This window comes from Anabrus simplex, chromosome 3, assembly GCF_040414725.1.
Source record: "Anabrus simplex isolate iqAnaSimp1 chromosome 3, ASM4041472v1, whole genome shotgun sequence".
Classification (NCBI taxonomy): Eukaryota; Metazoa; Arthropoda; class Insecta; order Orthoptera; family Tettigoniidae; genus Anabrus; species Anabrus simplex.
In genome coordinates this window covers 331,654,377-331,680,410 of record NC_090267.1, presented here as the reverse complement: position 1 = coordinate 331,680,410, position 26,034 = coordinate 331,654,377, and the positions used below count along the sequence as shown (strand labels likewise).

The window sequence follows — 26,034 nt, the reverse complement described above, 5'->3', positions numbered from 1 at the left end:
GTCTTCTGAGCGGGCGCCGGGAGTGCAGGCCTCCTTCAACCAATCGACGGGAAATTGTTCTGGTCGATATTGGAACAGCCAGGGTGTCTTGCACATGCTGAAGAATGGCGGTTGACGTGGCGTGCGGGGCTGCCACCGCTTGGCGGCGGATGCGCCGATCCTCGCGTGCTGACGTCACTCGGGTTGCGCCTGGACCCCTCGCACGTGCCACATGTCCCTGTGCCAACCATCTTCGCCACAGGCGCTGCACCGTGGACACATCCCTATGGGTATCGGCTGCGATTTGACGAAGCGACCAACCTGCCCTTCTCAGCCCGATCACCATACCCCTCGTAAAGTCGTCTGTCTGCTGGAAATGCCTCCGTTGACGGCGGCCTGGCATTCTTAGCTATACACGTGTCCTGTGGCACACGACAACACGTTCTACAATGACTGTCGGCTGAGAAATCACGGTACGAAGTGGGCCATTTGCCAACGCCGTGTCCCATTTATCGTTCGCTACGTGCGCAGCACAGCGGCGCATTTCACATCATGAGCATACCTCAGTGACGTCAGTCTACCCTGCAATTGGGCATAAAGTTCTGACCACTCCTTCTTGGTGTTGCATTTGCTCTGTCAGTCAGTGTATGTTGTGACAGTATATTTATGGACATTTCTACTAACCAAAGGCCATTTCTCAAATGTACAGGGCCAACATTTATAAAATATATCATCTTTATAGCAACCCCTTTTTAAATATTCAGTCCTTAAAATGATCCTGATTTTGAGAATAATTTTATGATGATATGATGATGATGATGATGATTAGTAGGCTAATCAACATGAGAAAGAACACTCATGTTCATAAAAAAAAAACAGAACACCATGAAAGACTAGAGATAGGAAGTTCATATTCACAGAACGTGTTCATTAGCATGTTCTGTAGAAACGATTAGCATTTCAGTCACCTAGGTTCAGCATGTGTCCTGTTGCCTAGTAGGCACTGGGTCCTCCATGGGCACTGATAACTTGTTCCATGCGTGATGGTATTGACGGGTTTAAGATGCAAATGGCAACCTGGGTAGGGTTACTAACTGAAAATTTCCAAATGCAGGACATTGCTTAGCAAAAAGCAGGACATTTAAGAAAAATGCCTGACAATTTCAATCGATAACAAAATTATACATATATTACACACAACTTTTTACAAAAGGAAATACCTTACTTAATGATCAGTCCTTGCTGCAGTTCATTTCCTTGAAGCTGTATTTTTCAACAGAACCTACTTTTGAAAGAAGGCGCGAGTTATTTTCTTGAAGTACATATTTATAAAATTCTTCACACGACACATCTTTGAAATTGAACTTCACAAGTAACATTCCTTTCACTGATTCTACCAACAAACGGTTCCTTTCCTTTGTCCATTGAGCATTTATGAATGGAAACACACGTTCAGTGGAGGCATTGCTGCCTGGTATGGCAAAGAAAAACTGGCAAATATTCAAAAGTTCAGAAAATACCTCAATGTTCTGGCACTTATTCAAAAAAAGCAGACTATTGTTCATCTAGTGTTGTATCTTTGTCCAAAGTTGAATTTTTAGAATAAGCCCTTACGTTGCAGAACTGGTCGAATAATTTTGAATCATCTATTTCTACACCTTTTGACTGTAAGTACTGAATACATGGTACAATATCGTCAAAGCTGAGGTCTTTAATGTTTTGAAGTTTCAACCATTTGAAACACTTGAATTCCTCTATAGGATGCATCCATTTATCCGAGTACTCAGTGCAGGTTTCATAGAAACAAGATACATTCTCCATAAACACTTTGCATGCTTTATCCAAACCATCTTCTGAAAATGTATTTAACATCTGTCTGACTTTAAGGGGAATGAATGGACCTTCAAGTCTGCCTTTCAATGAAGATTGGACAGATTGTAATAGTTCAAGCATTTCTACAACTGAATTATGTTCTTTCTCAAGTGACAAAATTTTATAGTGAAAAATGTACCATGGTTGAGGAAAGAAGCAAAAGATAGAGCTCTTAAAAGTCATTTTCAAGGAAGTTTCTAATTGATGAAGGCACTGACTTCCTACCCTGAGAAAGAAAGTAGGATTTCAGAGCTGGGAACAATTGCAGGATTCTTTCAACTGCTGAATACAATGTTAACCACCTAGTCTTAGAATGATTTAAAAGCTGCAGATAATTTACATCAACAAATTCACAAAAGTCTTTCAGTTCCTGAGTGCGCACTGCATATATATGAAAGAAGTTGAAAATTTTCATCACCACAGACTCAATATCAACAGGAAGAGCATCAGCTCCATGTTGCAAACAGTTATGTAGAATATGAGCAGGACATCCAACACCTACTATGTTTTCATTCAAGTCTTTTTTGAGAGCAGAGAATACATTCTTCCCTTCCCTGCATGCAAGGCCTCCAAAATTAACATTGGCATTGTCTCCAGAAAATGCAATGCATCTAGAAGTAATTTTGTGTTTTTGAGAGTATCTGAAATATAGGAGGAAATAAATTCAGAACTTTCATTTGGACATGCTTGTAAATCAAGAACTTTTATCTGAATGCCATTATTTTTGTAATCAAAGAATTGGATGACAATTGGAAACAACTTTAGTGCACCATGATTGCTTGCATCTGTTCCTAGGCCAAAAAATGGAACTTTATTGTTAAGAGTTTCAATTATAATATCTGTCGAGTGAGGAGCAATAACATTATTTATTATGGCTTCTGTTTTAGTTCTTGCACAGGTCAGTTTCTGTGCTACTTCAGAACCTAAGAACATACTCTTATTCAATTTAGCTGTGCAGTCCATTGATTTGTATGACTGGTGATGGAGAACTGTATGAAATGACATTGTAGCTTCTGCGGCTTGAACTTTATCATCTGGTGAATATTTGGGAGTGACAAATGATAACATTGAACATGATATTGATCTAGTTCTCACCGTCTTTGTGTGTTTTTCACTGTTAACGTGTCTTTCCAAGTCAACAACACCTTTGTATCCGACATTAACATAACTATCACACACTGCACATTTTGCTTCACTTTCACTGCGTACATGAGTAAAGCAAGGATACTTATGTTTTAGTTTATCCCAAAATTTACACTGTCTTTTTTTAGATTCACTTCTTTCAGGTTGCAAAGATGACATACAGGTACGTAATAGGATGCAATGAGATTAATATTTCACTCCACTCGCTGCATACTCGCACTATAATTTACGGCGACAACCAGGTAACTAAACATGATAGCTGCAAATCATATGGCAAGCACATGTAAACTGTAACTCTCGACACTTCCAGTTTCTCTCAACATAAACGTGGGAATGAAGCACATTGATTGGTTGATCGATGCCTGGACTTACGAGTTCAATATATCGAATATTAGTATGACTTATTTCCACCCTCGGAAGTAGCGCCCTGAGCACATGGAGTTGATGTACGATACAATAACATGCTGTCTTCAGCCTAAAACCTAAGTGAGCAATCTTGTAATGAAAAATGCCGGACAATGTCGATAAATTAGAGATGCCGGCCGAACATAATAAAAATGATTGAAAAGCAGGACATGTCTGGCAAAAGCTGGATGGTTGGTAACCCTAATCCTGGGGTATAGCCACCCATGCTGCATTCACCTGGTCCCACAGTCCATCGTTGGTGGTTGGCATTGGGTCACAGCACCGCACCCGTCATTTCACCGCATCCCGCACATTTTCAAATGGCGACAAGACCGGTGATCACGCAGGCCATGGCAACAGTCTGACATTCTGTGACTACAAGAAGGCACGTGTTCATGCAGCAACATGTGGTCACGCATTGTCCTGCTGAAATATGACATCTGGGGTGTTGTGCAGAAAGGGTATGGCTACAGGGCGCAAGATGCCATTCACATAGGTCAAATTGGTCACAGTGCCCTGGACAAGCACCAACTGTGATTTGTGGTTGTACCCAATAGCACACCATAAGGCCTTGAGTTGGCGCTGTATGTCGAATGCGAATGCAGTCAATGTGATGCATCTCCCCTTGTCTGCAGCAAACCAAAATGCGGCCATCATTTCAAAACAAACAGAACCTAGATTAATCCAAAAACACTATCTGCTGCCATTCCTGTCCCCAGTGATGTCATTCCATACTCCATTGCAGTCTAGCATGTTTATGCACTTTAGTCAAAGGTGGGCGGAGAAGTGGACGATGCGCCGGTAACCCAGACCATAATAAACAGTAGCGGACTGTCACTCCTAATAGTGTGTGATGTGTTACACTGTTCCACTGTTGCACCAGAGCTGAGGAGGACGCAGATCTGTCCTGCAATACTATTCAGATGAGGTGTCTATTTTCTCAGGGGGTGTGGTCTGGGTGGTGCGACCAGACCCATCTCATCATGTTCTATGGCCTTCTGTGAACCATTCTGTACACACCCACTGGCACTGCCAAGACACTTCGTCCCATATGAGCAGCAATTTTCCGGACAGATGCATCACGTTCTCTCATGCCAATAATGCACCCTCTTTCAAACTCGATCATTTGACAGTATGGTTATCGCATATGTCTGCAAGGCATCCTGCAAGTCTCTCAAGTCACACTGATACACTACTTTTGGTTTTTTTTTGTTTTGTTTTTTTGGTTTTTTTTTTTTTTGCTAGGGGTTTTACATCGCACCGACACAGCCTTTGGTTTTTAGTGACAACAAGAGCCACAGACACATTTTACCAGTCGGTGGTGGTGCACCAAGATATCGATGTGGACCTTGAGCCTGAGGGCTGACATGGTTCAAATGCTAATCATTTCTTCAAGACATACTAATGCGCATGTCCTGTGAATATGAACTTCCTAGCTCTAGTCTTTCAAGGTGTTCTGGTTTTCATGAACACGAGTGTATTTTCCAATTTCTTATGAATTTCCAATTAAGGTAGGTCTCAAACAATGTATAGGATATGGCAGACAAGAGGGAGCAGAAGTCAGGGGAGAAGCTGTAGAAGACAGGTGGGCTAATGTTTTAAGGTATAGGTAATAGAGGACAAAGGGTCCAGTCAGGGGAAGAGTTCAGGTGAGGTACTAGTGAGGAATGGGTATGAATCATTTCTGGTAGAACAGCAGTGGCAAGATGGAGAATGGAAAAGCATTACAGATGAGTGGGGTGGTAATAGGCAATAGGAAAGGGAAATGTAGAATAGTACAGGATAAGAAGAGGGTGGTGGAACAGGGTCATGAGAGGGAGAGAAGGGAAGAGGTTCTAATAAGTTGCATAGGGTTGGATCTCTGGTAATGGGAGACTACTGTTAGGCATGAGGGGAAAAGGGAACCAAGGTAGAGTGCTAACCAGGAATTAGCTTAAGGCCAATGTTGAGAAAATTAGGAAGGAAGAAAGGAAGAGGGTAAGTAGAAAACAGTTGTTTGATTTACATTGGTACCAACAACGAAAGGCAAGCAGCAGTAGGTCAGAGCTGGAGATGTGTGGGATCTGGGTTTTTTTTTCCCCAGTTGCTTTACGCTGCACCGACACAGATAGGTCTTATGGCGATGATGGGACAGGAAAGGGCTAGGAGTGGGAAGGAAGCGGCCGTGGCCTTAATTAAGGTACAGCCCCAGCATTTGCCTGGTGTGAAAATGGGAAACCACGGAAAACCATTTTTCAGGGCTGCCGACAGTGGGTTCAAACCTACTATCTCTCAAATACTGGATACTGGCCGCACTTAAGCGACTGCAGCTATCGAGCTTGGTGGATCTGGTTATGACAGTGTGGAAGAGAGTGGAGATTGTTATCTGTAGGATACTGTGTATGAGGGTTACTGACTACAGGGTGATGGGGATTTACATGAGACTGTGGAGTGAGTGTGTGTGAGAAACAGTGAGCATTTGTAGTTTGTAATGGCTGGGAAGGAGATAGCGATTTGTGTTCAGATGGTCTTCACTAGAACTGCAGGGAGTACATATAAGGAAATGTATTTGCAAGGGTTACAGGGAGATGTAGTAAGAGAAGTTGAGTGTAGTAGAGAGCAGTGATGAGAGTACAGAGAGCTGGAAGTCAAGCAAGGATAACATGAAGTTGTTAGCATTAAATTGAAGATATACTGTAAGGAAAAAAATCATCTTCATCATCAATGTCCCACTCCAGTTGCCCGGGTGTGGTTAAGGAAAGAAATATAAATAATTTAATAGATAGCCTATACATTTTCCAGATATTGTAATATGAGTTCAACATTGGTGAAGAAGTGATATTATGGATGTGAAAATTTTCTCCCAGAACTGGAGTGTTTATCATAGAGACAGGATAGATCCAATGGGAGGGAGAGTATTCATACTGGTGAAAAAAGTAGTACGCAATGAAAAAGTTGAGTACAAGAAATACAAAATTTTAAGTGTTTGGCTCATCTCTAAAGATAACAGGCAACTTGATTTTGGGGTGTACAGAACTGGAAGGAGTGACAATGACATGGAATTATTTGGTAAGATAGCCACTGAAGAGGGAATTTCTGTTGCCCATTTCTGGCAAGACATTGTCTGAAACATGTTTTGTGACATAAAATGTACTTTGTTTTGTTTGTATATAATACCTTATTTATATTTTAAGTTTTTTCAACACTCTGACATGAAATAAATAAAAATGTGTGAAACAAAACACAAAGGAATGCGATTGTAATGGGTGATCTCAATTTACCAAATATTAACTGGGAAGGTAATGTGAATGACTGAGAGCATGACCAACAAATGGTACTAAGTTAATCTAGGATCAACAGCTGAATCACAATGTGATGGAACCAATTAGAGGGAAGAATATTCTATATGTGGTGCTGATAAAACCAAATGAGCTCTATAGAGATGATTTCTGAGATTGTGTGACAAATTTAAATCATCTGAAATTTTGTGAGTATAATGTTGAATTACAGACATGTTCAGAATTAATTATCATATGCTTAAAAATAAAGGTAATGAATATAGGATACATGTAGTTCTTTCACATAAATTAGTTTGCTGTAAGGGTTCGTCTGAAAAAGACAATAGATATGAGAATATGTGCATAGGACATTCTCATGATATTTTAATGTCTTACAGTGAAGGTGTGGTAGGCTTAAATTACGAATAGTAAGAGATGTTAGGACTTGGGTTAGGACAGTTTCTTGATGTACTCAAATTTGGTAATATAATGTTTTCTTGCTGTGTTGAAGTATGATGGAATGAACACAATATAGCTCTATGTGAGATGATGGTAGAGTTTTCGATGATATACAGGATGGTCGGAATCAACGTTAACCTGGTATATGAGCGTTAGAGACTTGGTCATGCTAAAGAATAATTTGAAAAAAATAATTTGATATCTCATTTTATCAGCTGCTGAAGTTAGCCAATCAAATCACTTCATGGGTGAATTCTAATGGGCTTTGCGCGGCACTGTTGCTAAATCTGCAAAGTGATCCTATTCCCTAGTTTCAGCAGCTAACAAAATGACTGTTGCAAGATATCAAATTATTTCTTTCAAATTATTTCTTTCAAATTATTGATCAGCCATTAATTTACATTATTGCACACATTGTTATAATGTAAAATGTTTTTCTGCTTATACTGTTGTGTAACAAAACCTAATTAACTTTTAGAAAAATACATTTTAGTTTAAAAAGATAAATACTGAGAAAATAGGTAAGGATGAAAAATTATTTTCATTGTTTATCCAACATTTTGCAGGTTTCTCATCTTCACTTGTATTTCAGAGAGTTGTAAAATGAGTGATGATCTTTTTCTATTACTGACTTAAGTTCTTGAAGATGCTTGAATTTAGATTCCACGATCGGAATTTGTGATGTGTACAGTGGTTGAACCACGATGTGATGACATTCTTTACATCTGTATGCTACCTTGTAAGATATTTTGCCACATGGACTGTATTTTAACATCCTTATATCATGGACAGTGGGATCCCCAACCTTCTTACTGGTCTCAGGCAGGATGCAATTCAAGCCTTCAAGATTTCATTGACAATAATGTTGTATAGCTTTTTAGGCCTGGTCATTCTCATTGATCTAATGTAGTCCATGGGTGAATATATTGGTGCTTTGAAGTACTGCTCTAGAGTAGAATGTACACTATCTGCTTCCATCACTGTATGGCCCTTTTCAAGGAAGACTTGTACCAGTTCTGGTAGGCGCATCCATCAGAAATTAAGACGATGTGCTTGTACTGTTTTGGTATATGTTCCAAGTAATGGACTATGCAAGACACAAACTCATTTGATTAAACACCCCCATTACCTTCATGCCATACATAGAGTGTAACATCTTGGTTGTTTAATTCATAAATAGTGAAGTTATGAAGTTGTTGTTTTTATTTGTAATTGGCTTTGGAAGCAGCTAGTCTTGGACACAAGGGCACACTTCGAAAGTTTAAAAACTTCATTATATACCCATATTGAACTGAGAATAAAATAGGAACAAAATAATGGGTCCACCTATTCAATACTAAACAATGCTATAATATTAATTTCAACATTTAATTATTAAATGGAACCAGTTTCAACGCTTATTCTGCATCATCTTCAGGCAAAAAACTTTGAAAACAGACATTAACATATTAAAAAAAACAATGCACAGTACACATGAATATGGACCCATTATTTTGTTCCTCTTTTACACTTTGGAGGTCCATTGTGATTAACAATTTCTCTTCGGAGGCAGTTTCTTTCATATGATTCTTCATTTCTCTGGCTTCATTCTTCCTCGTCATTTGTGCCTGATAATCTTCCTCTCTGACCATTTTAGTCTTATAACCACAGCATATGTCACATTGGTCTTTCCTCGGAGAATGTATGGCTATATTGTTTTTCTTCATAATTTCGAAAGAAGACCTCCTTCCTACATTCTGTACACTATTATCCTTGCACCATGCTATATACACTTCATACATGTGAAGGTTAGAACAGAATGAGGACTCTACATACGTCTTCTTGGAACTGGCCCTGCAGTAGTGACTAGGGACTCTAGACAGATGATCTAGCCACTCTTTCACTTTGCCACACTCACTAACCTATTTTTCATTTTTTCTTTGCGACTGGTTCATTTGAGTCTACTGCATGCCCACTGTCATTGAACTGAGAACAATCTTCATTGCTTGTCCACCTTTTAAACGTATCTTCGTCAATCGCTAGAGTGTTTATAAATAAATTTCTGCATACTCTAATCTTTTCACCTGATGGTTTTTGTAAAAATACATCATGTCCTGTGTTCTTCCTAGTTTCTTCTCTGTTGATTTCCTCCTCCTCAAAACATTCCTTGTTTTTACCCAACCACAAAGGAATGTTTTCTTTTCACTCCAACAATTTAAGTTTTAGAATGTGCTAAATACTTTATTTCTCTCTTCATCTGTTATTTCAGTGCACCAAAAACTGCACTCAGATTTCTTAGTAGTCGTCGTGTGTTTGCATCTACGCAGAACTTGCTTCGATTCCCTTATACGATTTTGAACCACTTTATCCTCAGTCTTCTGAAATCCTATGTATTCCAGTCCCTTGAGTCTTATGTTTATTAATCTTCCTCTTCGAACCACATTCTATAATGTTTAGATTGTCAGTGTCCTCACAGTTCTCCCCTTCCTCTCCTTCCGTATCACGGCTTCTTATTCCTTTCCCCATAGCATCCTGTGTATTTCTTTCTTCTATGCCACACTCTTCATTTAGATGTCCACTTTCCAGAAAATCTTCCACACACAGTTCACCAATAACTTGTAAACCAATGTCTTTATTGACATGCGTTTGAATAGTTTGTTCCCTGTCACAGCCACCAGTCACATTGTTTTCCTGACCTATATCCCCTACATCAAAAAAATTTTACAACAGTAATATTTAATAACTCAGTAAGCTCGGGACCTAGTTCAATCATTATAGTATCACTGGGACAATGCTGCAAGTCATAGTCGGTCACTGTATTATTGGCATTTTGTTTATTCTGCTCCTGGACCATCTGCACCATAAACTACCCTCGTGAAAGCATTCTGGGAGAGAGAAAAGGCAAAATTTAGACTGAATCATTTAGCTATGCATCACTTTGCAAGAGTAATAATTGACTTTTGATATATTACAATGCTCCAAGACTTGAATTCCCTCCAATTTATCATAAACATTGAATCTAAATTGACATAATACTTACTTGGTAATATGATGTATGACAGTTTCTCTTACAATGATAATGCACTCAAAACACAATAATCCAGACTAACGGAAGGTACTAAGGTTTTACATTCCATGCAAACTGCAAACAATGCACTAATCCACTACTCATAAAAGTACAGTGAAACACATGCCAAACAGTTCAGAATTAAAGCAACAGGGTAAAGCAAAACCTTCTATGTGACAGTCAGAGGTACTATCATGTTGCAGAATCATCTATGTGCACACCTTGTCACATAGGAGATATTGCAGACCTAATATGTAACATGAGCATATCAGAGATATTGTTTTTGTTAAAATTGATTGGTAAAATATGTATTTTCACATAGGAGGTTTTTCTGTGTGATGTGGTATGGCTCCTACTGTTTAACAAAGCAATAATCTGAAAATGGGCAAAAATGTCACATAGGAGGTTTTGCAGGAACAGTGCTGATATTAGAAAGAGAGTTAGGAATGGTTGTGGGAGTAAGGAGAGATTGAAAGAGCTCACTAGGAAATTGCATTCAGCATAAAAGTCAAGCTAAGGATAACTTGATGGCAAAGATAATTGGGAGCCACATGAATTTGTCCGGCTACATAACCAGTATATTGAGAAATTCCGCCTAGGAAAACAAGCCCTGTTTAACCAGACACATACGTACTCAAGCTTCCAAAACTTGAGATGACATGAACCTAATTCAAGATTTATTTCTGCTTTTAGGACACTGTGATCATCACACTGATTTTTATTTTAAACTCAATGGAACTTTTATCATTTAGTAATTTGTCCCTATGACAATTTTAACAACATGAATGGTTTTTAAAACTGACTTGAGTCATCATTAAGAATATCATGTGTTTATTATCATAATATTTTTAGGCTGAAGATGTCTCACAAGGAAGAGATGAAACATGTCCCTTTTTAAAATGAAATAGAAAAGAATAACATTGTACAGTACTGTAAAGGTGAAGTTGCTTTACGTTGCACTGACACAGGTAGGTCTTACGGCGACAATGGGACCAGAAAGGGCTAGGAGTAGGAAGGAAGCAGCTGTGGCCTTAATTAAGGTACAGCCCCAGCATTTGCCTGGTGTGAAAATGGGAAACCATGGAAAACTATCTTCAGGGCTGCCGACAGTGGGGTTTGAATCCACTATCTCCTGAATACTGGATACTGGACATACTTAAGCGACTGCAGCTATCAAACTCGGTAGGTCCATAAGTATTTCAAGTTATTAATATTTACTTCTTCATTTTGCACTCACAACGGACTGTTTCAGGATTTTAACTTATCTCCAAAGCAACAGATTTAGTTTGGCTGATAACCAGCTAATTTGTTACATGATCCCTCTTTTTCATTGCTTTTAAAATCTCATTCATTATAATAATGAAGGGAAGTGGTGACAAACAACTTCTTGTTGGACCGGGCGAGTTGGCCGTGCGCGTAGAGGCATGCGGCTGTGAGCTTGTACCCGGGAGATCGTGGGTTCGAGCCCCACGGTCGGCAGCCCTGAAGATGGTTTTCCATTTTTACACCAGGCAAATGCTGGGGCTGTACCTTAATTAAGGCCACGGCTCCTTCCTTCCAACTCCTAGGCCTTTCCTGTCCCATCGTCGCCATAAGACCTATCTGTGTCGGTGCGACGTAAAGCAAAAAAACTTCTTGTTGGACTCCATTCTTGGTTTCATAACAACTTGACCAGCTTCCTTGAATTTGCACAAAGCTCTTTGTTTCTCAATATAGTTGTTTTAAAAAAATCAACAAATTTGACCAGTTTTTTGGTCCTGGATGGTGTGTACTGCCTATTAGATGTAAGGATTTTCAGACGTTTGCTCTATAAAACCAGCGTTTCATTTTAGGTCTGGCGCTAGACTATCAGAGTGGGTCCTTTCTGTAAACATGTACGTTTAATGTAGACAACAACCTTGTTTGTCATTGTATGTATTAAGTACTGACAGGGCGGATTCAATAAAGACCTCTCTAGTATTACAATAGTTGTTTAACTCTAACTATAATCTTACCTGACACTACTTTATGTATTAGACATTCCCAAATGTGCTTACATGGTACATGATCATATGCCTTCTCTATATCCAACTCTAATCATTCTCTTCTTATCCCAATATTTTTCAAAGAGCATTCTCATTGAGAAAATGAGGTATAGGATTGATCTATCCAGTCTAAATCCATGTTTCTTCCACAAGCTTATGTTCTACAAATTTTCTGATTTTTCTCACTAGGATGGACTTGTATATTTTTAATCCATGAGATAGAAGGGTTATGCAGTACCTTTATAGTTATAATTTACGACCGCTTCTCATGGAAAGAAAGATAAGAGACCCAACTAACGAATATTATAGAGTTGCAGTTTCAAAACTCTTCATCCATAGCCCTAATAATCCATTTTTCTTTATTCAAGATATAACATAAGGCACCATGCCTAATTAGTTGCCACTTGTATCCAACAGGTATATCACTGTATTCAGAGAACCATTTCTGAGGAAAAAGTAGGATAAGAATTTAAGTTCTAACCTATCAAATAATGAGCATACTGGCTTATAAGACAAAGGCCACAATGGCAGTAACTGGAAGAAGCTTACGATACTTCAGTATCACCGAGACTGTGAAAAGACAAGAGTTAACAAAGATAAGTTAGAGGTACTGACACACAAGTGAAAGTAATGATCAGACCCATTGTTGTGTGTTCAATAGGCAGGTAGTAGCAGCAATAGTAGCTGTCATTGTCTACTAAAATTAAGATGAATTGAAAACATAAAAGCACTATTTAGTAAACATTAAAGCACTATTTAGTAATCTTACAATAAGCAAGACGTTGCTCACGTCTGCAGCATACTTTAAGCTGTGCGTGTCCCCTGGGTGGTGCTAAACAAGTAACAATTTTGACAAAAATGTTCCAGAATATTGAAACATGAGCAAACAAATAAAAGTGCTCTTTTCAGAGCAAAACAACAAAAAGTAAGAATACTTCAATGAAATGCAGGTGGTCTCTCAACAAAGAAACTATTGGAAGTAAAGAAAATTATGATAGAGATATAGTTATCCTTCTCATCAAAAGCCAATATTACACCTGAAAACATACAATATTTAAAGATCCAAGGGTATACCATCCACACTCTCTTCAAAACAAGTAGCTAGTGTATTATTTGTAGCAGTGAAGAACAATATCATGTCAAAATTCAGAACTGTAAAAGAAATGAACTCAACAGATACATCTGAAATTTATCAAACTTGCCATACGCATCAACAACAAGAAAACAACATTTTGTGTTTACAGCCCTCCAAACAATAAAAATCTGAATCTCTACCTTTTAGAAATCAAAACAGCTACTATTTTTATAGGGGACTTCAATGTAGCTTCTCCATTCTGGGGCTACAACTATACAAATACAACTGGGAAAGCAATAAAAGACCTTATAGAGAGCAGCTAGAATTACTATACAATAACAAAGATCCAGCAACATTCATTCACCACTCTGGTTCCACAACTAACCCAGACCTCATATTAGTATCAACAGATCTTGCAAACCACAGTCATCCATCAGTACTTGAAGATCCAGGCAGTGGGCATCGAATGTCCCTCCTTACTGTTATATCATACAGTGAACCTGCTCAATGTGCAGACCAGAAGATCCAGTGAAATTTCAAGAAGGTAGACTGGGAAACTCTCAGAAACAACCTGGAAACTAAAATGTCAGAAATTGATCTTGATGGACCTCCTAACATCATCCTGAATAAATTCACTACAGCCATAAAAGACATAGCCTAACTGTGCATACCTAGAGGTACTCAAACAAAATATAAACCTTTCTGGACAGATGAATTGAACAATCTTAAGTCCGACAGAGATAAAGCAAGAAGAACAAGCAAGAAGAACAACTGAACTTACTCAGGATCAAAACGATGTATGGAAATGGTGACAAGCAACAACAAAATAAAAACAAGCCATGACAATATCAAAAAGGGAATCTTGGAACATATTCCTAACAGCAGTTGACTATAGGACAGACAGCAATAAAGCCCACAAACCTATCAATTCTCTAAACAACAAACATGTAGTCACTCCTTTGAATCCCATTATGATAAATGATGAGGAAATTACGGATTGTCACAAAATAGCAAGCCACTTCTGTAAACATTACACTTCAAATAGGTCAGCAAGACAGAAAAAGAAAGAAGACAAGACCCTCAAACAAATAGTAAAAAAATTCATGAATAAGAATGCAGAAGACATCTTTAACAATGAATTTTCCATAGAAGAGTTAATGTTAGCGATAAAGAAAACACAAGTCAGAAAACAACCAGGACCAGACGAGATATTCCCAGAATTCATAAAAAACCTTGGACCATCTGCTCTTAACATACTGCTGCACATATTCAACAAATTTTGGACATCAAATGAAAATCTACCAAATGACTGGACAAAAGCAACTATCATTCCAATTCTAAAACCAGGCAAGCCAAAACACCAAGTCCCCTCGTACTGACCTATAGCATTTATACCTCCATTCTGGTAAAAATTCTAGAAAGATGATTACAAATAGACTCAATTGGTACTTGGAAACAAAATCTCTCCTATTATAAGGACAAGCAGGATTCAGACAAAACAGGTCCACCTCCCATCAAATAATGTGATTTACACAAGCTGTGAAGAAAGCCTTTAACAAAAGGGAAAGTGTTCTTGCAGTTTTTGTTGATTTTAAAGGAGCCTATGATACTGTATGGCAAAACATGCTGTTAAGGAAGCTTATCATATTCCAAGTAAATGGGCGCATGTTAAAGTGGTTTTCAAGATTCCTTTCCCAAAGAACGATCAATGTTCGTTACAACAAAACTTCAGGGTGCAAGCAATCAAAACTAGGCCTCCCATAAGGAGCTGTATCAAGCACATTATTCAATCAATGTGTACATCAATGATCTTCCAACAACAATAAAGGAAGTAAGTGATGTGAATATCAGCATGTTTGCAGATGATGTATCATTTGGACCACAACACGTAACAGCCCAAATCAGCAAATGCTTCTTGAACACAGAATGAATCAGGCACTTATAAAACTTAAAAACTGCTGGTTTTAAGTACCTTATAATAAATAATAGTATTGATTAGATGGAAAATCCAATCTTTATACTTGTGATCATGTGGAGGAGAAAGTAAACAAACGGATGAAATTACTAAAGAGACTAGCAGGAGCTACTTGGGGGAGCACTCAAGACACACTCAACAGAACCTACAACACTTACAGCACCTCAATCAAACATTGATCACCTTGAGAGGTGTCAGAATATAATGCCCTACGAATCATAACAGGTGCAATAAAAACCATGCCTGTAACCGCCTTACAGTTGTATACCCACAACTTACCAATAGAAGAAGAGATGAAACAACAAACAACCAACGCATATTATCTCAGCTTACAAAGGCTACCCCAAATGACCTGGGCCAAAAAACCAGTTACTAGCCCCAATCTTGAAACCCAAAAAGATTTTTTTGAGTCTCGCCAAATAATATATTAACAAGAGCAATCTTCAAATAAAACTTGAACCACTCTGTATGCCAGTCAACCCCATTGAATATATGCAAGTGATTGCAGATGTTACTTTGCCAGAATGAGGACTGCAAGAAATATTGTTCATCATATGATCTAAAACAGCTGGCCATCTGTACAATACAAGAAAGATATCCATCTAAACAATAGCTAAAAATATATACAGATGGCTCACAGGACAAGGAAAAACAGAACTGGGGCAGGAATACATTCATCTCTCTTCTCACTCCACTTCCCAGTAGGCCAAAACAAATTTTGATGCAGAGATAAAATCAATATCCCATGTACTACAACAGTTATTAGGCAGAAATGATGATTACCAAAAATTTGTTATCCTTACAGATTCAAAAGCAGCCATCTAAGCCATCTCGTCAAATAATAAGGCTCAAATAAAGAACTGAAAGTAATTCTATGTATGATAAAAACCCTCCAAAGACTCCAAAAACAGATCTCATTTCAGTGGATTCCTTCTCATGTTGGAATAACAGGTAATGAAAAGGCAGACAGATTAGCCAAAAACAAAGGTACCATACTACAACAACCTGCCAGTCAGACTGATTTTGAAAAACTTAACACTGGCCATGACTGTCTTGCAGCTCATCTGAAACGAATCGACATTCTGAGATCCAAAGAACGCACAGTTTGCCATGACCGAGGAAGCAAAGTGGATAAGGAACACCTGGTACATTGCAAAAAAATTGATGCGACAGCCAGAACTTCAGGAAATTTCAATTAACTATACTGGAACGCAAGAAAATGATGGATTGGAATCTGGGCTAGCCATAAGATACAACAACAACAGATGCATCTAAAACAATGCCATCACTGTTTACCTTTTATAGGTTAGTTCAGCTCTCCAAAGAGACTCGTCTTTTTCTTCATATTGGCAACAGATCTATAAACTTCTGATACCCAACGTTACATCAGAGACCTTGCAGGATCTACTGTTTTAATACGGTCATGTCATAGGAAATAACTAAAGTAGATACGTTACCAGCTGGTGATAAGAGAGTGACTTTTGTTGTGGTGGCTCTGCTGGTTTCTCTGGATTGACAAATTCTCTGGAAGAGAGAGCTTCAGTTACACATAAAATGAATTAAAAACAATTAGCAGGTTTATATGATAAGTAGAACTAAAAATATCCACACTGATGTACATGTTAAATTTAATGGTACCTAGATAGATTGTGTTAATAAATTTATATATTTGGGCAACTGGGTAATTAAAATTCAGGCTCCAATTAAAAAATTGTGTATGTGGCCGTTTGTGAGCAGAAATCAGTGAAGCAACAGAAGTCCTTATTATGTAATATGTAAATTTTTGTTTAATAAATTAAAAAAAAATTTAAAAAATATTTAAAGAACTGAAGTGTTTATGCAAAGTAAATTATTGTATGAAGCTTTCTTATTTAAAAGAATTATTCCATATTTAGGCCTATGAAGAAATGGACTATGGAGAAGATTTATGTTCTGTTACATTTCCTGATTTAAATTGTATTATTTTGTTAACTATGGAAAGGGATGTGGAAATTTTATACATGACTTGTGAGGCAGGGTGTGCCACGTGTAAGTGGCACTTCCTGTCGTTTTGTAATATCCGCGAAGATGCAAATTCTGCAGAAAGCATAATTCTAGAATATCATTGTGATTGGTCAAAAGTACAAGTGTTTTTATTGGTCAGTATATTAGGATATTTAATTGGTGAATGTGGCAAACTAGAGTGTTGCTATTGGTCATTTATTATCACTCTATTTCCTGTTTGTGGCTCCTCGCGTGTGCGAGTCACTTTGTCCGTGTCTTTGAATTTGGAGCAATACAGCGGGCGGACGCGTTTTGCGTCCGTCCCGCGATGGGTTGTCAGCTGCCAAAGGTAAGCACATTTTTGCCTTATGCTATTTAATGCATTCTTATGTTTCGCTAAATTCCCACTTAATTTAAATTCAGTAATTATGTAAAAGGTCATCTTGTGTGCCGGAGTTTCCTCTAGTTTTCCACATTTTCCGAAATAGAGCATTTATATGATTTAGCGATTATGCTAGTCCGCAACGTGTTGTTTTCAGAGGCAAACCTTCTTTTCTAAATCTAGTTGTAATTGTAAGTAACGGTAACACTTTTTTGAATTGTGTAATTAATTTTGTTTAGTTCGAGGTTGCCTCCCTTCATTCTGTAAATTCTGAAACTCTTATGTCAAAGTTTGTTCATGATCGAAGACCTTAATTGTTTCACTTATACATCTTTGGTTTTGTATCTCAAGTATCAGTTAATTCGCAGTTCATTTATTTATTCATTTATAATTGTATGTTCATTTCCTTAATAATTATTTGTCTGTTGGGTGTATTATTGTAAGTCTTTTCTCCCCCATAATGTCATACGTTCCCATGGACCTCATTAGGGCTTCCCACACCTTCCACTATCCTTTCTTAGTTGTCATTTTTAGGCCTGTAAGTGTTCCCTATATTTGATTTAATATTGCATATCGAAAGATACTTGTCATGTTTTGATATGAATATTCCACCACCTCGTTATTTACAATTTCCTTAGTCATTATTATTATGTATTATATTATTTACTACCGGTATTACTTTATTATTACTATTCTATTTATTATTATTATTTATGTACGCGCTCGAAAGCGGTTACAGTGTAGAATTTCAAATGGCAAATATGAAAAATTAATTTCAAATTAAGGATATGTTAAATGTGATGCTGTGTCTGGTGAGAGTTACTGTATGGAATTGAGACCTGGATGCTGAAGGTTATTATTATCATATTTTAAAAAGAAGCTTTTATTTTTTACGATTTGCTTTGCATTGTACCGATGCAGATATATCTTATGGCAACGATAGGATAAGGAAGAGCTAGGAGTGGGAAGGAACCAACCATGAACTTAATTGAAGTATAAGAAATAAATCTACTCCTTTGTTTACATTGCCTGCTTCCTACAAGTCAGTGCTTGTTCTACATCAGACATTAGAGGTGAGTCTCATGAATAATTTTTCTCCTTTTTAATTTCTTTTCTGTATGTTTATTCATTCCTAATTCTGGCTATCATTTCCAGATTTACTTCTTTGTCTGAGGTCATAAGTCAATGTAAAGACATCATATTTATGACAAGATGATCACAACTATAATTTTTGTTATTATATGTATGTTAATGTTATAATTATTCTTGCAACATTGTGTTTTAGTTATCACATAATCTGTTTAATTTTATCTGGCTGAAGATGGCCACTAAGTGGCTGAAACTAGTCCCAAGACTGATGTAATATTATTTACTTGATATATTGCACTTCAATATGGAACGAAAATGAAATTTATAGCGTATGATTAATTGAAGTTTGCAGCCGAATAAGGGTCTTTGTTTACATTTATACCCATGTTGAGTATTTGGCAGAATAAAGGTCTATGGACTTTCCTGCATGCTTTCCACAAGTTTATTTATTGATATTCCAGCAGATGATTGTGCAATGCAGCTTTTATGCTCAGGTGACATCAATTTTTTTTATGAAATAAAGGTCTGTGTGAGGCATTTTCCTTCAGTCAGTACCTGATGTGCATGGTATTTTAATGTCTATCTGCAAGATAAATCAAGAGCATTGTGTTGCGATTTTTTGTTGCGAAGGGCTGTATTTTAGAAATGAGTGACATTGAAAGTAAGAGCAGTGCTTTAGACAACAAAAACATGGAAATTTCACCTAATGATCTGCAATGGATTAACAAAGTAAAACGAAGGAAGCTGAATATGACTGAACGAGAGGACATAATCATAAGTATCATAAGAGGACATAAAGCGGAAACAATTAAGGAATGCCAGTAAGCAACATATTACAGAAAAGGTAAGGATGTACAGGTCAGAAATAAACCATATGGAACTTTCAATTGTGGATACAAGAAGTTAGGGTGTAAAATGGTCACAACAGAGCAGAAACTGTCCCCATTTACGGACTGTTATAAACTCGGCACACATGACGAGCAGACCTTTTTTCTTAAGAAATGTGTTAAATTAAAGGAAGTAACTCAATGAAGAAGAGGTAAAACCTGCAAGTTCTTCTTACCATTTGAATGGATAGGCACTGTATAAAAAAACATCATTGTATACGTTTTCTATTTCCCCACAAGCACCTCTAGATATTGCAAGGTAACAAGAAAGACTGTGTCACTGCTCCAAAAGACAAGCGTGGCAAACACAAAAATCGACCACATGCTATTTCGAACAATGCTGGCAATATGATGAGAGAACATACTAATAGGTTTCTCAAGAAACCTAGTCACTATAGTAGAAATAAGTCAAATAGAGAATACCTGTCACCAGACATCATTGGTGAAAATGAATTGGTTGTTCATTGAAAAATACTCAAATATGTTTTATCAAGCCATTTTCCATGAAATGAATATACTAATTGGTATCCCGAGAAGTGACACATGTAAACGGTGTGACATGTTGACAATAGCATGTTGGCTGCAGATAATGAAGGAGAAAGAAGCAAAATAGAACTAAAAAGTGCACTTCACCATGCTAGAGCCTTGCGAGAGGATGAGAAAATATCCAAGATAAATCCGAATGTAGTCATCATATGTGTTGACATACAGCAGGTCTTATTCTGCCCAACTCTTACACACTTGTCCATGTTCTACCAGTGTCAGTTGTTGTGTTATAATTTCACAGTGAATGATTTGGGGAAAGGAAACATGACATTCTATCTGTGGAACGAAACAATAGCGAAAAGGGGTTCTGTTGAAATTGCTTCCTACATTCTGAAGTTCTTTGAAAACTTTGAGAACAATGGTGAGGAAAGGACTGACTGTATGGTCCGATCATTGCACAAGGCAAAACAAGAACTGGCGAATTCTAGCACTATACAAATATATAGTGTCTTGGTGGATATTTTAGTGAAGTTTTTCTGCACCAGGCACAGCTTCCTACCTTGTGATAGGGACTTTGCTGTGAGTGAGATAAAGAAAATAGTTTCAAAATTGTACATTCCTTCGCACTGAAAGTATGCAATTGCAGATGCATATGTAACCAGAAAGTATTCAATAGCTGAAATGGAAAACAGGGACTTGAAAAACTTTGGACATAGTGAATGTATGATCTTGAAAAACAGTGAACTGAAAAATACTGAAGTTATGTGGTTGAAATTCACTAAAGATGGATCACAAGAGATATGAGTTCAAAAATCACACAGCTTGTGGCAACCCTTTGACTGCTTTCAAGTAGTGAAGAGGAATGCTCAATATCAGCTACCACATCTACCAGCAGCACCGTCCTATCAAAAAGGAAACAAAGGACCTTGAAGATATGGTGTGAAGTATCATGTTGCAGAATAATTTTTTTTTTTTTTTACAACAATTTAATGACTTTTCATGGTGAATTTTGAAGTGATTTTTAATGTTAGGATAAGTTCAGAAGTCTAAAACATAGAATTGATGTACCACGATACTTGCCGATACTATTTTAGATGCATAATTAAATGCAATTATGGATTTACTTGAACAATTTTTTAAAATTATTCATCTTTCATTTCAGTGATAACTGTATTTAAGTGTGTTGTTTTTAAGGAAATATGTCAATCAGCAGTAATATTCAACTTAACCTCATAACGGTAAGTTATCTTAATGTAAAATTTTAATATTACACGAGATGTTTTTATCTCTAAAACGGTGGTGATTCTGATGTTTCGTTACTACTTTCCTATTATGTTAGTGAATTAGCATTTCAGAATAAGGGTCTATGTGCGTACTTGCCTACTGCCAGCCATGCTGAAGCTCTCCAACTTTTTCAAACTTATTACGATCGCCGTATCTGCAGCACATTTCCCTACCTTACATACTGCTGTTCGCCTTGAGCTCGTCCTCGCCGCATCAAACACTCCGCTCACCTGTGCTCTACCAGTGTGATTACGTCATCCTCGCTGCACTTCGCCGTTGCCTGTGCGCTGTGTATACACGTGACCTCATGTTTCTTGAACTCAATGGCTTGTAGCCTTCTCTACTTTTCTGGAATATTCTATTCCACTATATATTGCCCATTCTGCTTCTTCACATTTGAGACGGGTTTTCATAGTGGAGTGGTGGAGTGTCAAAGTACTGTGCCTCTTGTAAATCATGTCTATTCCATCTGGACTCTGTCTTCAAGCTATTTGGTGAGCAAGACTTATTGTAATTTATCTTCATTTGGACTTTAAATTTTCATCCGGCCTCTTGCCAGTTCAAATTTTCTTCCGTCGAGTTGGTATGCTACATGCACTGTATGCACTATATGAACATGCGCTACGGACAATTATGAATTATTTATAATCATTTCAGATGTCTTCTTGGACCTATGTAAAAAAAAAATTGGTAAATCTTGGAATAACCCGGTGAAGAAAATCCTTCCCCCGCCCTAATCCTTATGTCACTTCCCTTCCCCCTTTCTTTGTCCTTCTTTTCTCTCTGATCTTTACTCCTGCTGTCCTTATTATACTCCACTCTACGAACTTCAGATTACCTATCACTATTGTATAATAGTACACCACCCACTATAGTATGATAGCAGTACCCACTCACTACAAACTCATAACTCGAAACACGCTGGATGTAACATAGACCCTTATTCAGCCATAAAGTGCTGTGTGAAAGATGAGAGAAGCAAAATGAGAGTTTATTAGCGAATGTTGTAAAGAAATTATCTTGGAATCAAACATGACAGTTTCAAGCTGCATAAGAGTCGGATATGAATGAACATGAAACTAGTCGACAGTGAAAATAAACTTGTTATGGATAAGGAAGAGTAAGTGGAAGTATGTAAGAACTACATCGCAGATCTCTTCAAAGAGCACTCAGGATCGGATGATGTTGAAGAGGAACTAGATGGTTCAGAGATTCTTAAGGATAAGCTGGAGAAAGCCTTAGACAAAGTAAAATCTGCCAAAGCTGTTGGACTATGATTAACATTAATAATAATGACTTCCTTTTAAAGCTGTTCAACCACATCTACAATACAGGAAATATCATGCAGAATGGCTGCAATTCACCTTATCAGTCTGACAAAGAAATACATTTTTAAATGAAGTAGAGATTACAGGCTGATAAGACTACTGAAAAGTGAATTTAAGAATTCTACACTCATGATTATGGAGAAAGACAGGCTGAAATATCAGAAAAACTCAGTCTGGGTTTATAAACTTTCTTGGTATGAGGGATTCCAGTGACAATCTCACTACACTTAAAAATAGGAGATAATGCGAGTCCACCTTGTCAATACTATTCAAGAAACTGTGTAATACATATTATCTAATCGTACATGTTTTGAGAAACAATTTTCTTCTTCAGCAAAATAATATTTACCAAAATACAATGACTTGATTAGAATGACAAATTAATTAGATGGTCTTGAGGGCAAAGGAGGCACACTATACTATACTACAAAGTGCCAAGGTAATGGATAGTGGGAATCTTTACCTTCCACCCCTCCAAGGGCCTTCATGTCCTGTACGGAGATGACTTTACTTTGCTGTACCAAGAGACATTTGCAGAAATACTGAATCCTTCATGAAATAGTAAGTTGCCTTGGTGAACCAGTGGTAGAGTGCGATTACTATCTGACGGCACAAACCTGCGCCAAGCCACAAACTTAGAGTGGATAGAACGGGAAGAAAGATAGTGGAGGGATTACTACTGCTGTGCCACTGGGAGCGAAATGAAGCCTAGTTGCCAGCAGAAGCAGCACGGACCAGGAGCCGATGTGAACACTTGCATAGCAACTAACGAAGGACTTCCACTGCAGCACATGGACTAATAATAATGTTATTGATTTTTACATCCCACTAACTCTTTATGGTTTTTGGAGATGCCAAGGTGTTGGAATGTTGTCCTACAGGAGTTCTTTAACGTGCCAGTAAATCTACCAATATGAGCCTGACATATTTGAGCACCAATACCACCGGACTGAGCCAGGATCAAACCTGCCAGGTCAAGCGCATGGACTCGTCCGCATACAAACCTCATTTAATGCACACGTAAGGTTTTGTACCATCAGGTAGTAATTGCGCTCTAGTGTATCATAATCCCACATTCCAGTCCTGGCTGAGGTAGTCTATTTTTAGAAAATGGTCAAAAATCTTGATACTCCGTGTCATTGTTGTTGGCATGTTAAAGATCTCTGGTAGTGCACATTCACACAGTCACCTGACAAAATTAAATTAACCAAGCTATATTATTCGTTCAGTAGAATTCCGCTTTCTCTGCTAGATAGCAGCATAATCGGAATGTCAAAATTGGGAGGCAGGCCATTGAGATGGCATCACTTCAGAAGTTTTGCATCATGGTGTCCAAGGCCGTACAATTGATTATTATTATTATTATTATTATTATTAAATAGCAACAAGCAGGAAATGGATCTGGGTTAAACAAATGAAGCATATGAATGTAAACACTTAAAAATCTAATATAATGATCCAATAATTATATGCTTGTAAATCCACAGTTATCTCTTTACTTACACAATAAATCCTATATTATACAAATTACATAGCCAGAAATTTCAGATTCAAAGTAACAACCTGTTCCACACTTTATGCATGTCAAGAATCTAGTACTGATGATTAGAAGCCAGCAACATTGATTTACCACCATTTTGTTCTTGAATAAGAATGAAACCTATATCGTAACTCAAGTTACCAAGATTACTGCAGTATCACTAATTACACTAGCCAACATGATTTTATGGTAAAATAGAAAATATGTAATTAGTATGGAAATCACTGCCCCGATTCCAAAAATGATTCTATTTTTTTCCTATCTTGTCTAGTTTTGACGCAATTCGGTGTTTCAGTATCTGCATGAATTCGTAAGATGTAATGTTGAGAGATGTTCTCGCGCAACTTTTTTAGAATACAACTATGCAATTTGATTTGTTATTGTTTGCATTTTATTATAGGTTTATTGCTGTCTAAATTTTCATTTTGTAGTTGGGGGTTTCAGGTAAATTCATAACAAACTCCCTCAGATACGCAATAGACCGCGAGGTATGTAGGATTATCTGATAAGGGACTTAGAGCTAACCAAAGAAAAAAGTGAATTACTTGGTTCAAGACTGCGCGAAAAGAATATATTGGCACGCGGTGTTACATTTTCCTGGTACCAAAATCATGACAAAGAATTCCGAAAGTATTATACTCAAGAAGATGAACTTGTATTTTGTACGGATGTTTCAAATCTTCTACGTCAATTGGGAGAAAAAGAGCATGATCCTAGTAACTGGCGTTTTTTTATTGACTCTTCCAAAAGAAGTTTAAAGGCTGTTTTGCTTCATAATACAAATGTTCTGGCATCCATACCACTTGCACACTCCACAAAAATTTCTGAAACATACGAGACCTTAAAGTTGGTGCTTGAAAAAATTAAATATCATGAGCATGGGTGGCAAATTTGCAGTGATTTGAAGATCATTGGATTGTTGCTGGGACAACAAAAAGGCTATACAAAATTTCCCTGTTTCCTATGCGAATGGCATGGGATAAACATTGGGATACAGTGAATTGGCCAGAAAGGAAACAACTACAACCAGGGTCCAAAAATGTATTGAATGCAAGTCTTATTGACCGTGAAAAAATTCTACTTCCACCCTTGCACATCAAATTAGGATTGATGAAACAGTATGTCAAGGCATTAGATAAAAGTAGCCTATGCTTCCAATATTTATCCACTAAATTTCCCTCATTATCAGATGCAAAAATCAAAGAAGGCGTATTTGATGGACCACAGATTTGTAAACTGATGAAGGATAAAACTTTCACAGACACGATGACCAAAATTGAGAAAGAGGCATGGAACGCATTCAAAGATGTAGTGACTAAATTCCTTGGCAACATTAAGAACCCTCAATACAAAGAAATTGTAAGGGAAATGTTGGTCAAGTTTAAGGAACTCAGTTGTAATGTGAGCCTTAAGCTTAATTTCTTAGCTTTGCATCTGGATTATTTCCCTCCAAATTTAGGAACTGTCAGTGAAGAACAAGGTGAAAGGTTTCACCAGGATCTCAAAGATGCAGAACGATGCTATCAGGGACGTTGGGATGTGAATATGATGGCCGATTACTGTTGGTCGATTGCACGAGATGACCCTTCTAGAGGTCATTCAAGAACTTAAAAAACCTGGAAATTCCACTGAAAACGGAAAAAGACGGAGGTGTGAATCTAACCTGCACATAATATAAGTAACAAAACTATGTATGTTTAACCATGTAATTTTTATTCAAGGTACGATTATATTAATTTAAAAGCAACTGTACAGCCGAAACTAAATAGGCGCTTTATGCTTCAGTTTCACGAATTTCAATATACATTAAAAATATAATA

General features: G+C 37.5%; 1 protein-coding gene across 2 annotated transcripts in view; it reads right to left on the bottom strand.

Annotated features, from left to right (window-relative positions):
* The window catches only part of LOC136866328 (multidrug resistance protein homolog 49), a 322,764-nt gene that overhangs the window by 142,572 nt on the left and 154,158 nt on the right, over positions 1–26,034 (bottom strand). For both annotated transcript variants that reach the window (XM_067143179.2, XM_067143178.2), the window contains exon 3: positions 16,693–16,759. In XM_067143179.2, coding sequence (XP_066999280.2) covers positions 16,693–16,759 — 67 coding nt within the window. The remainder of the gene's footprint in view (positions 1–16,692; positions 16,760–26,034) is intronic.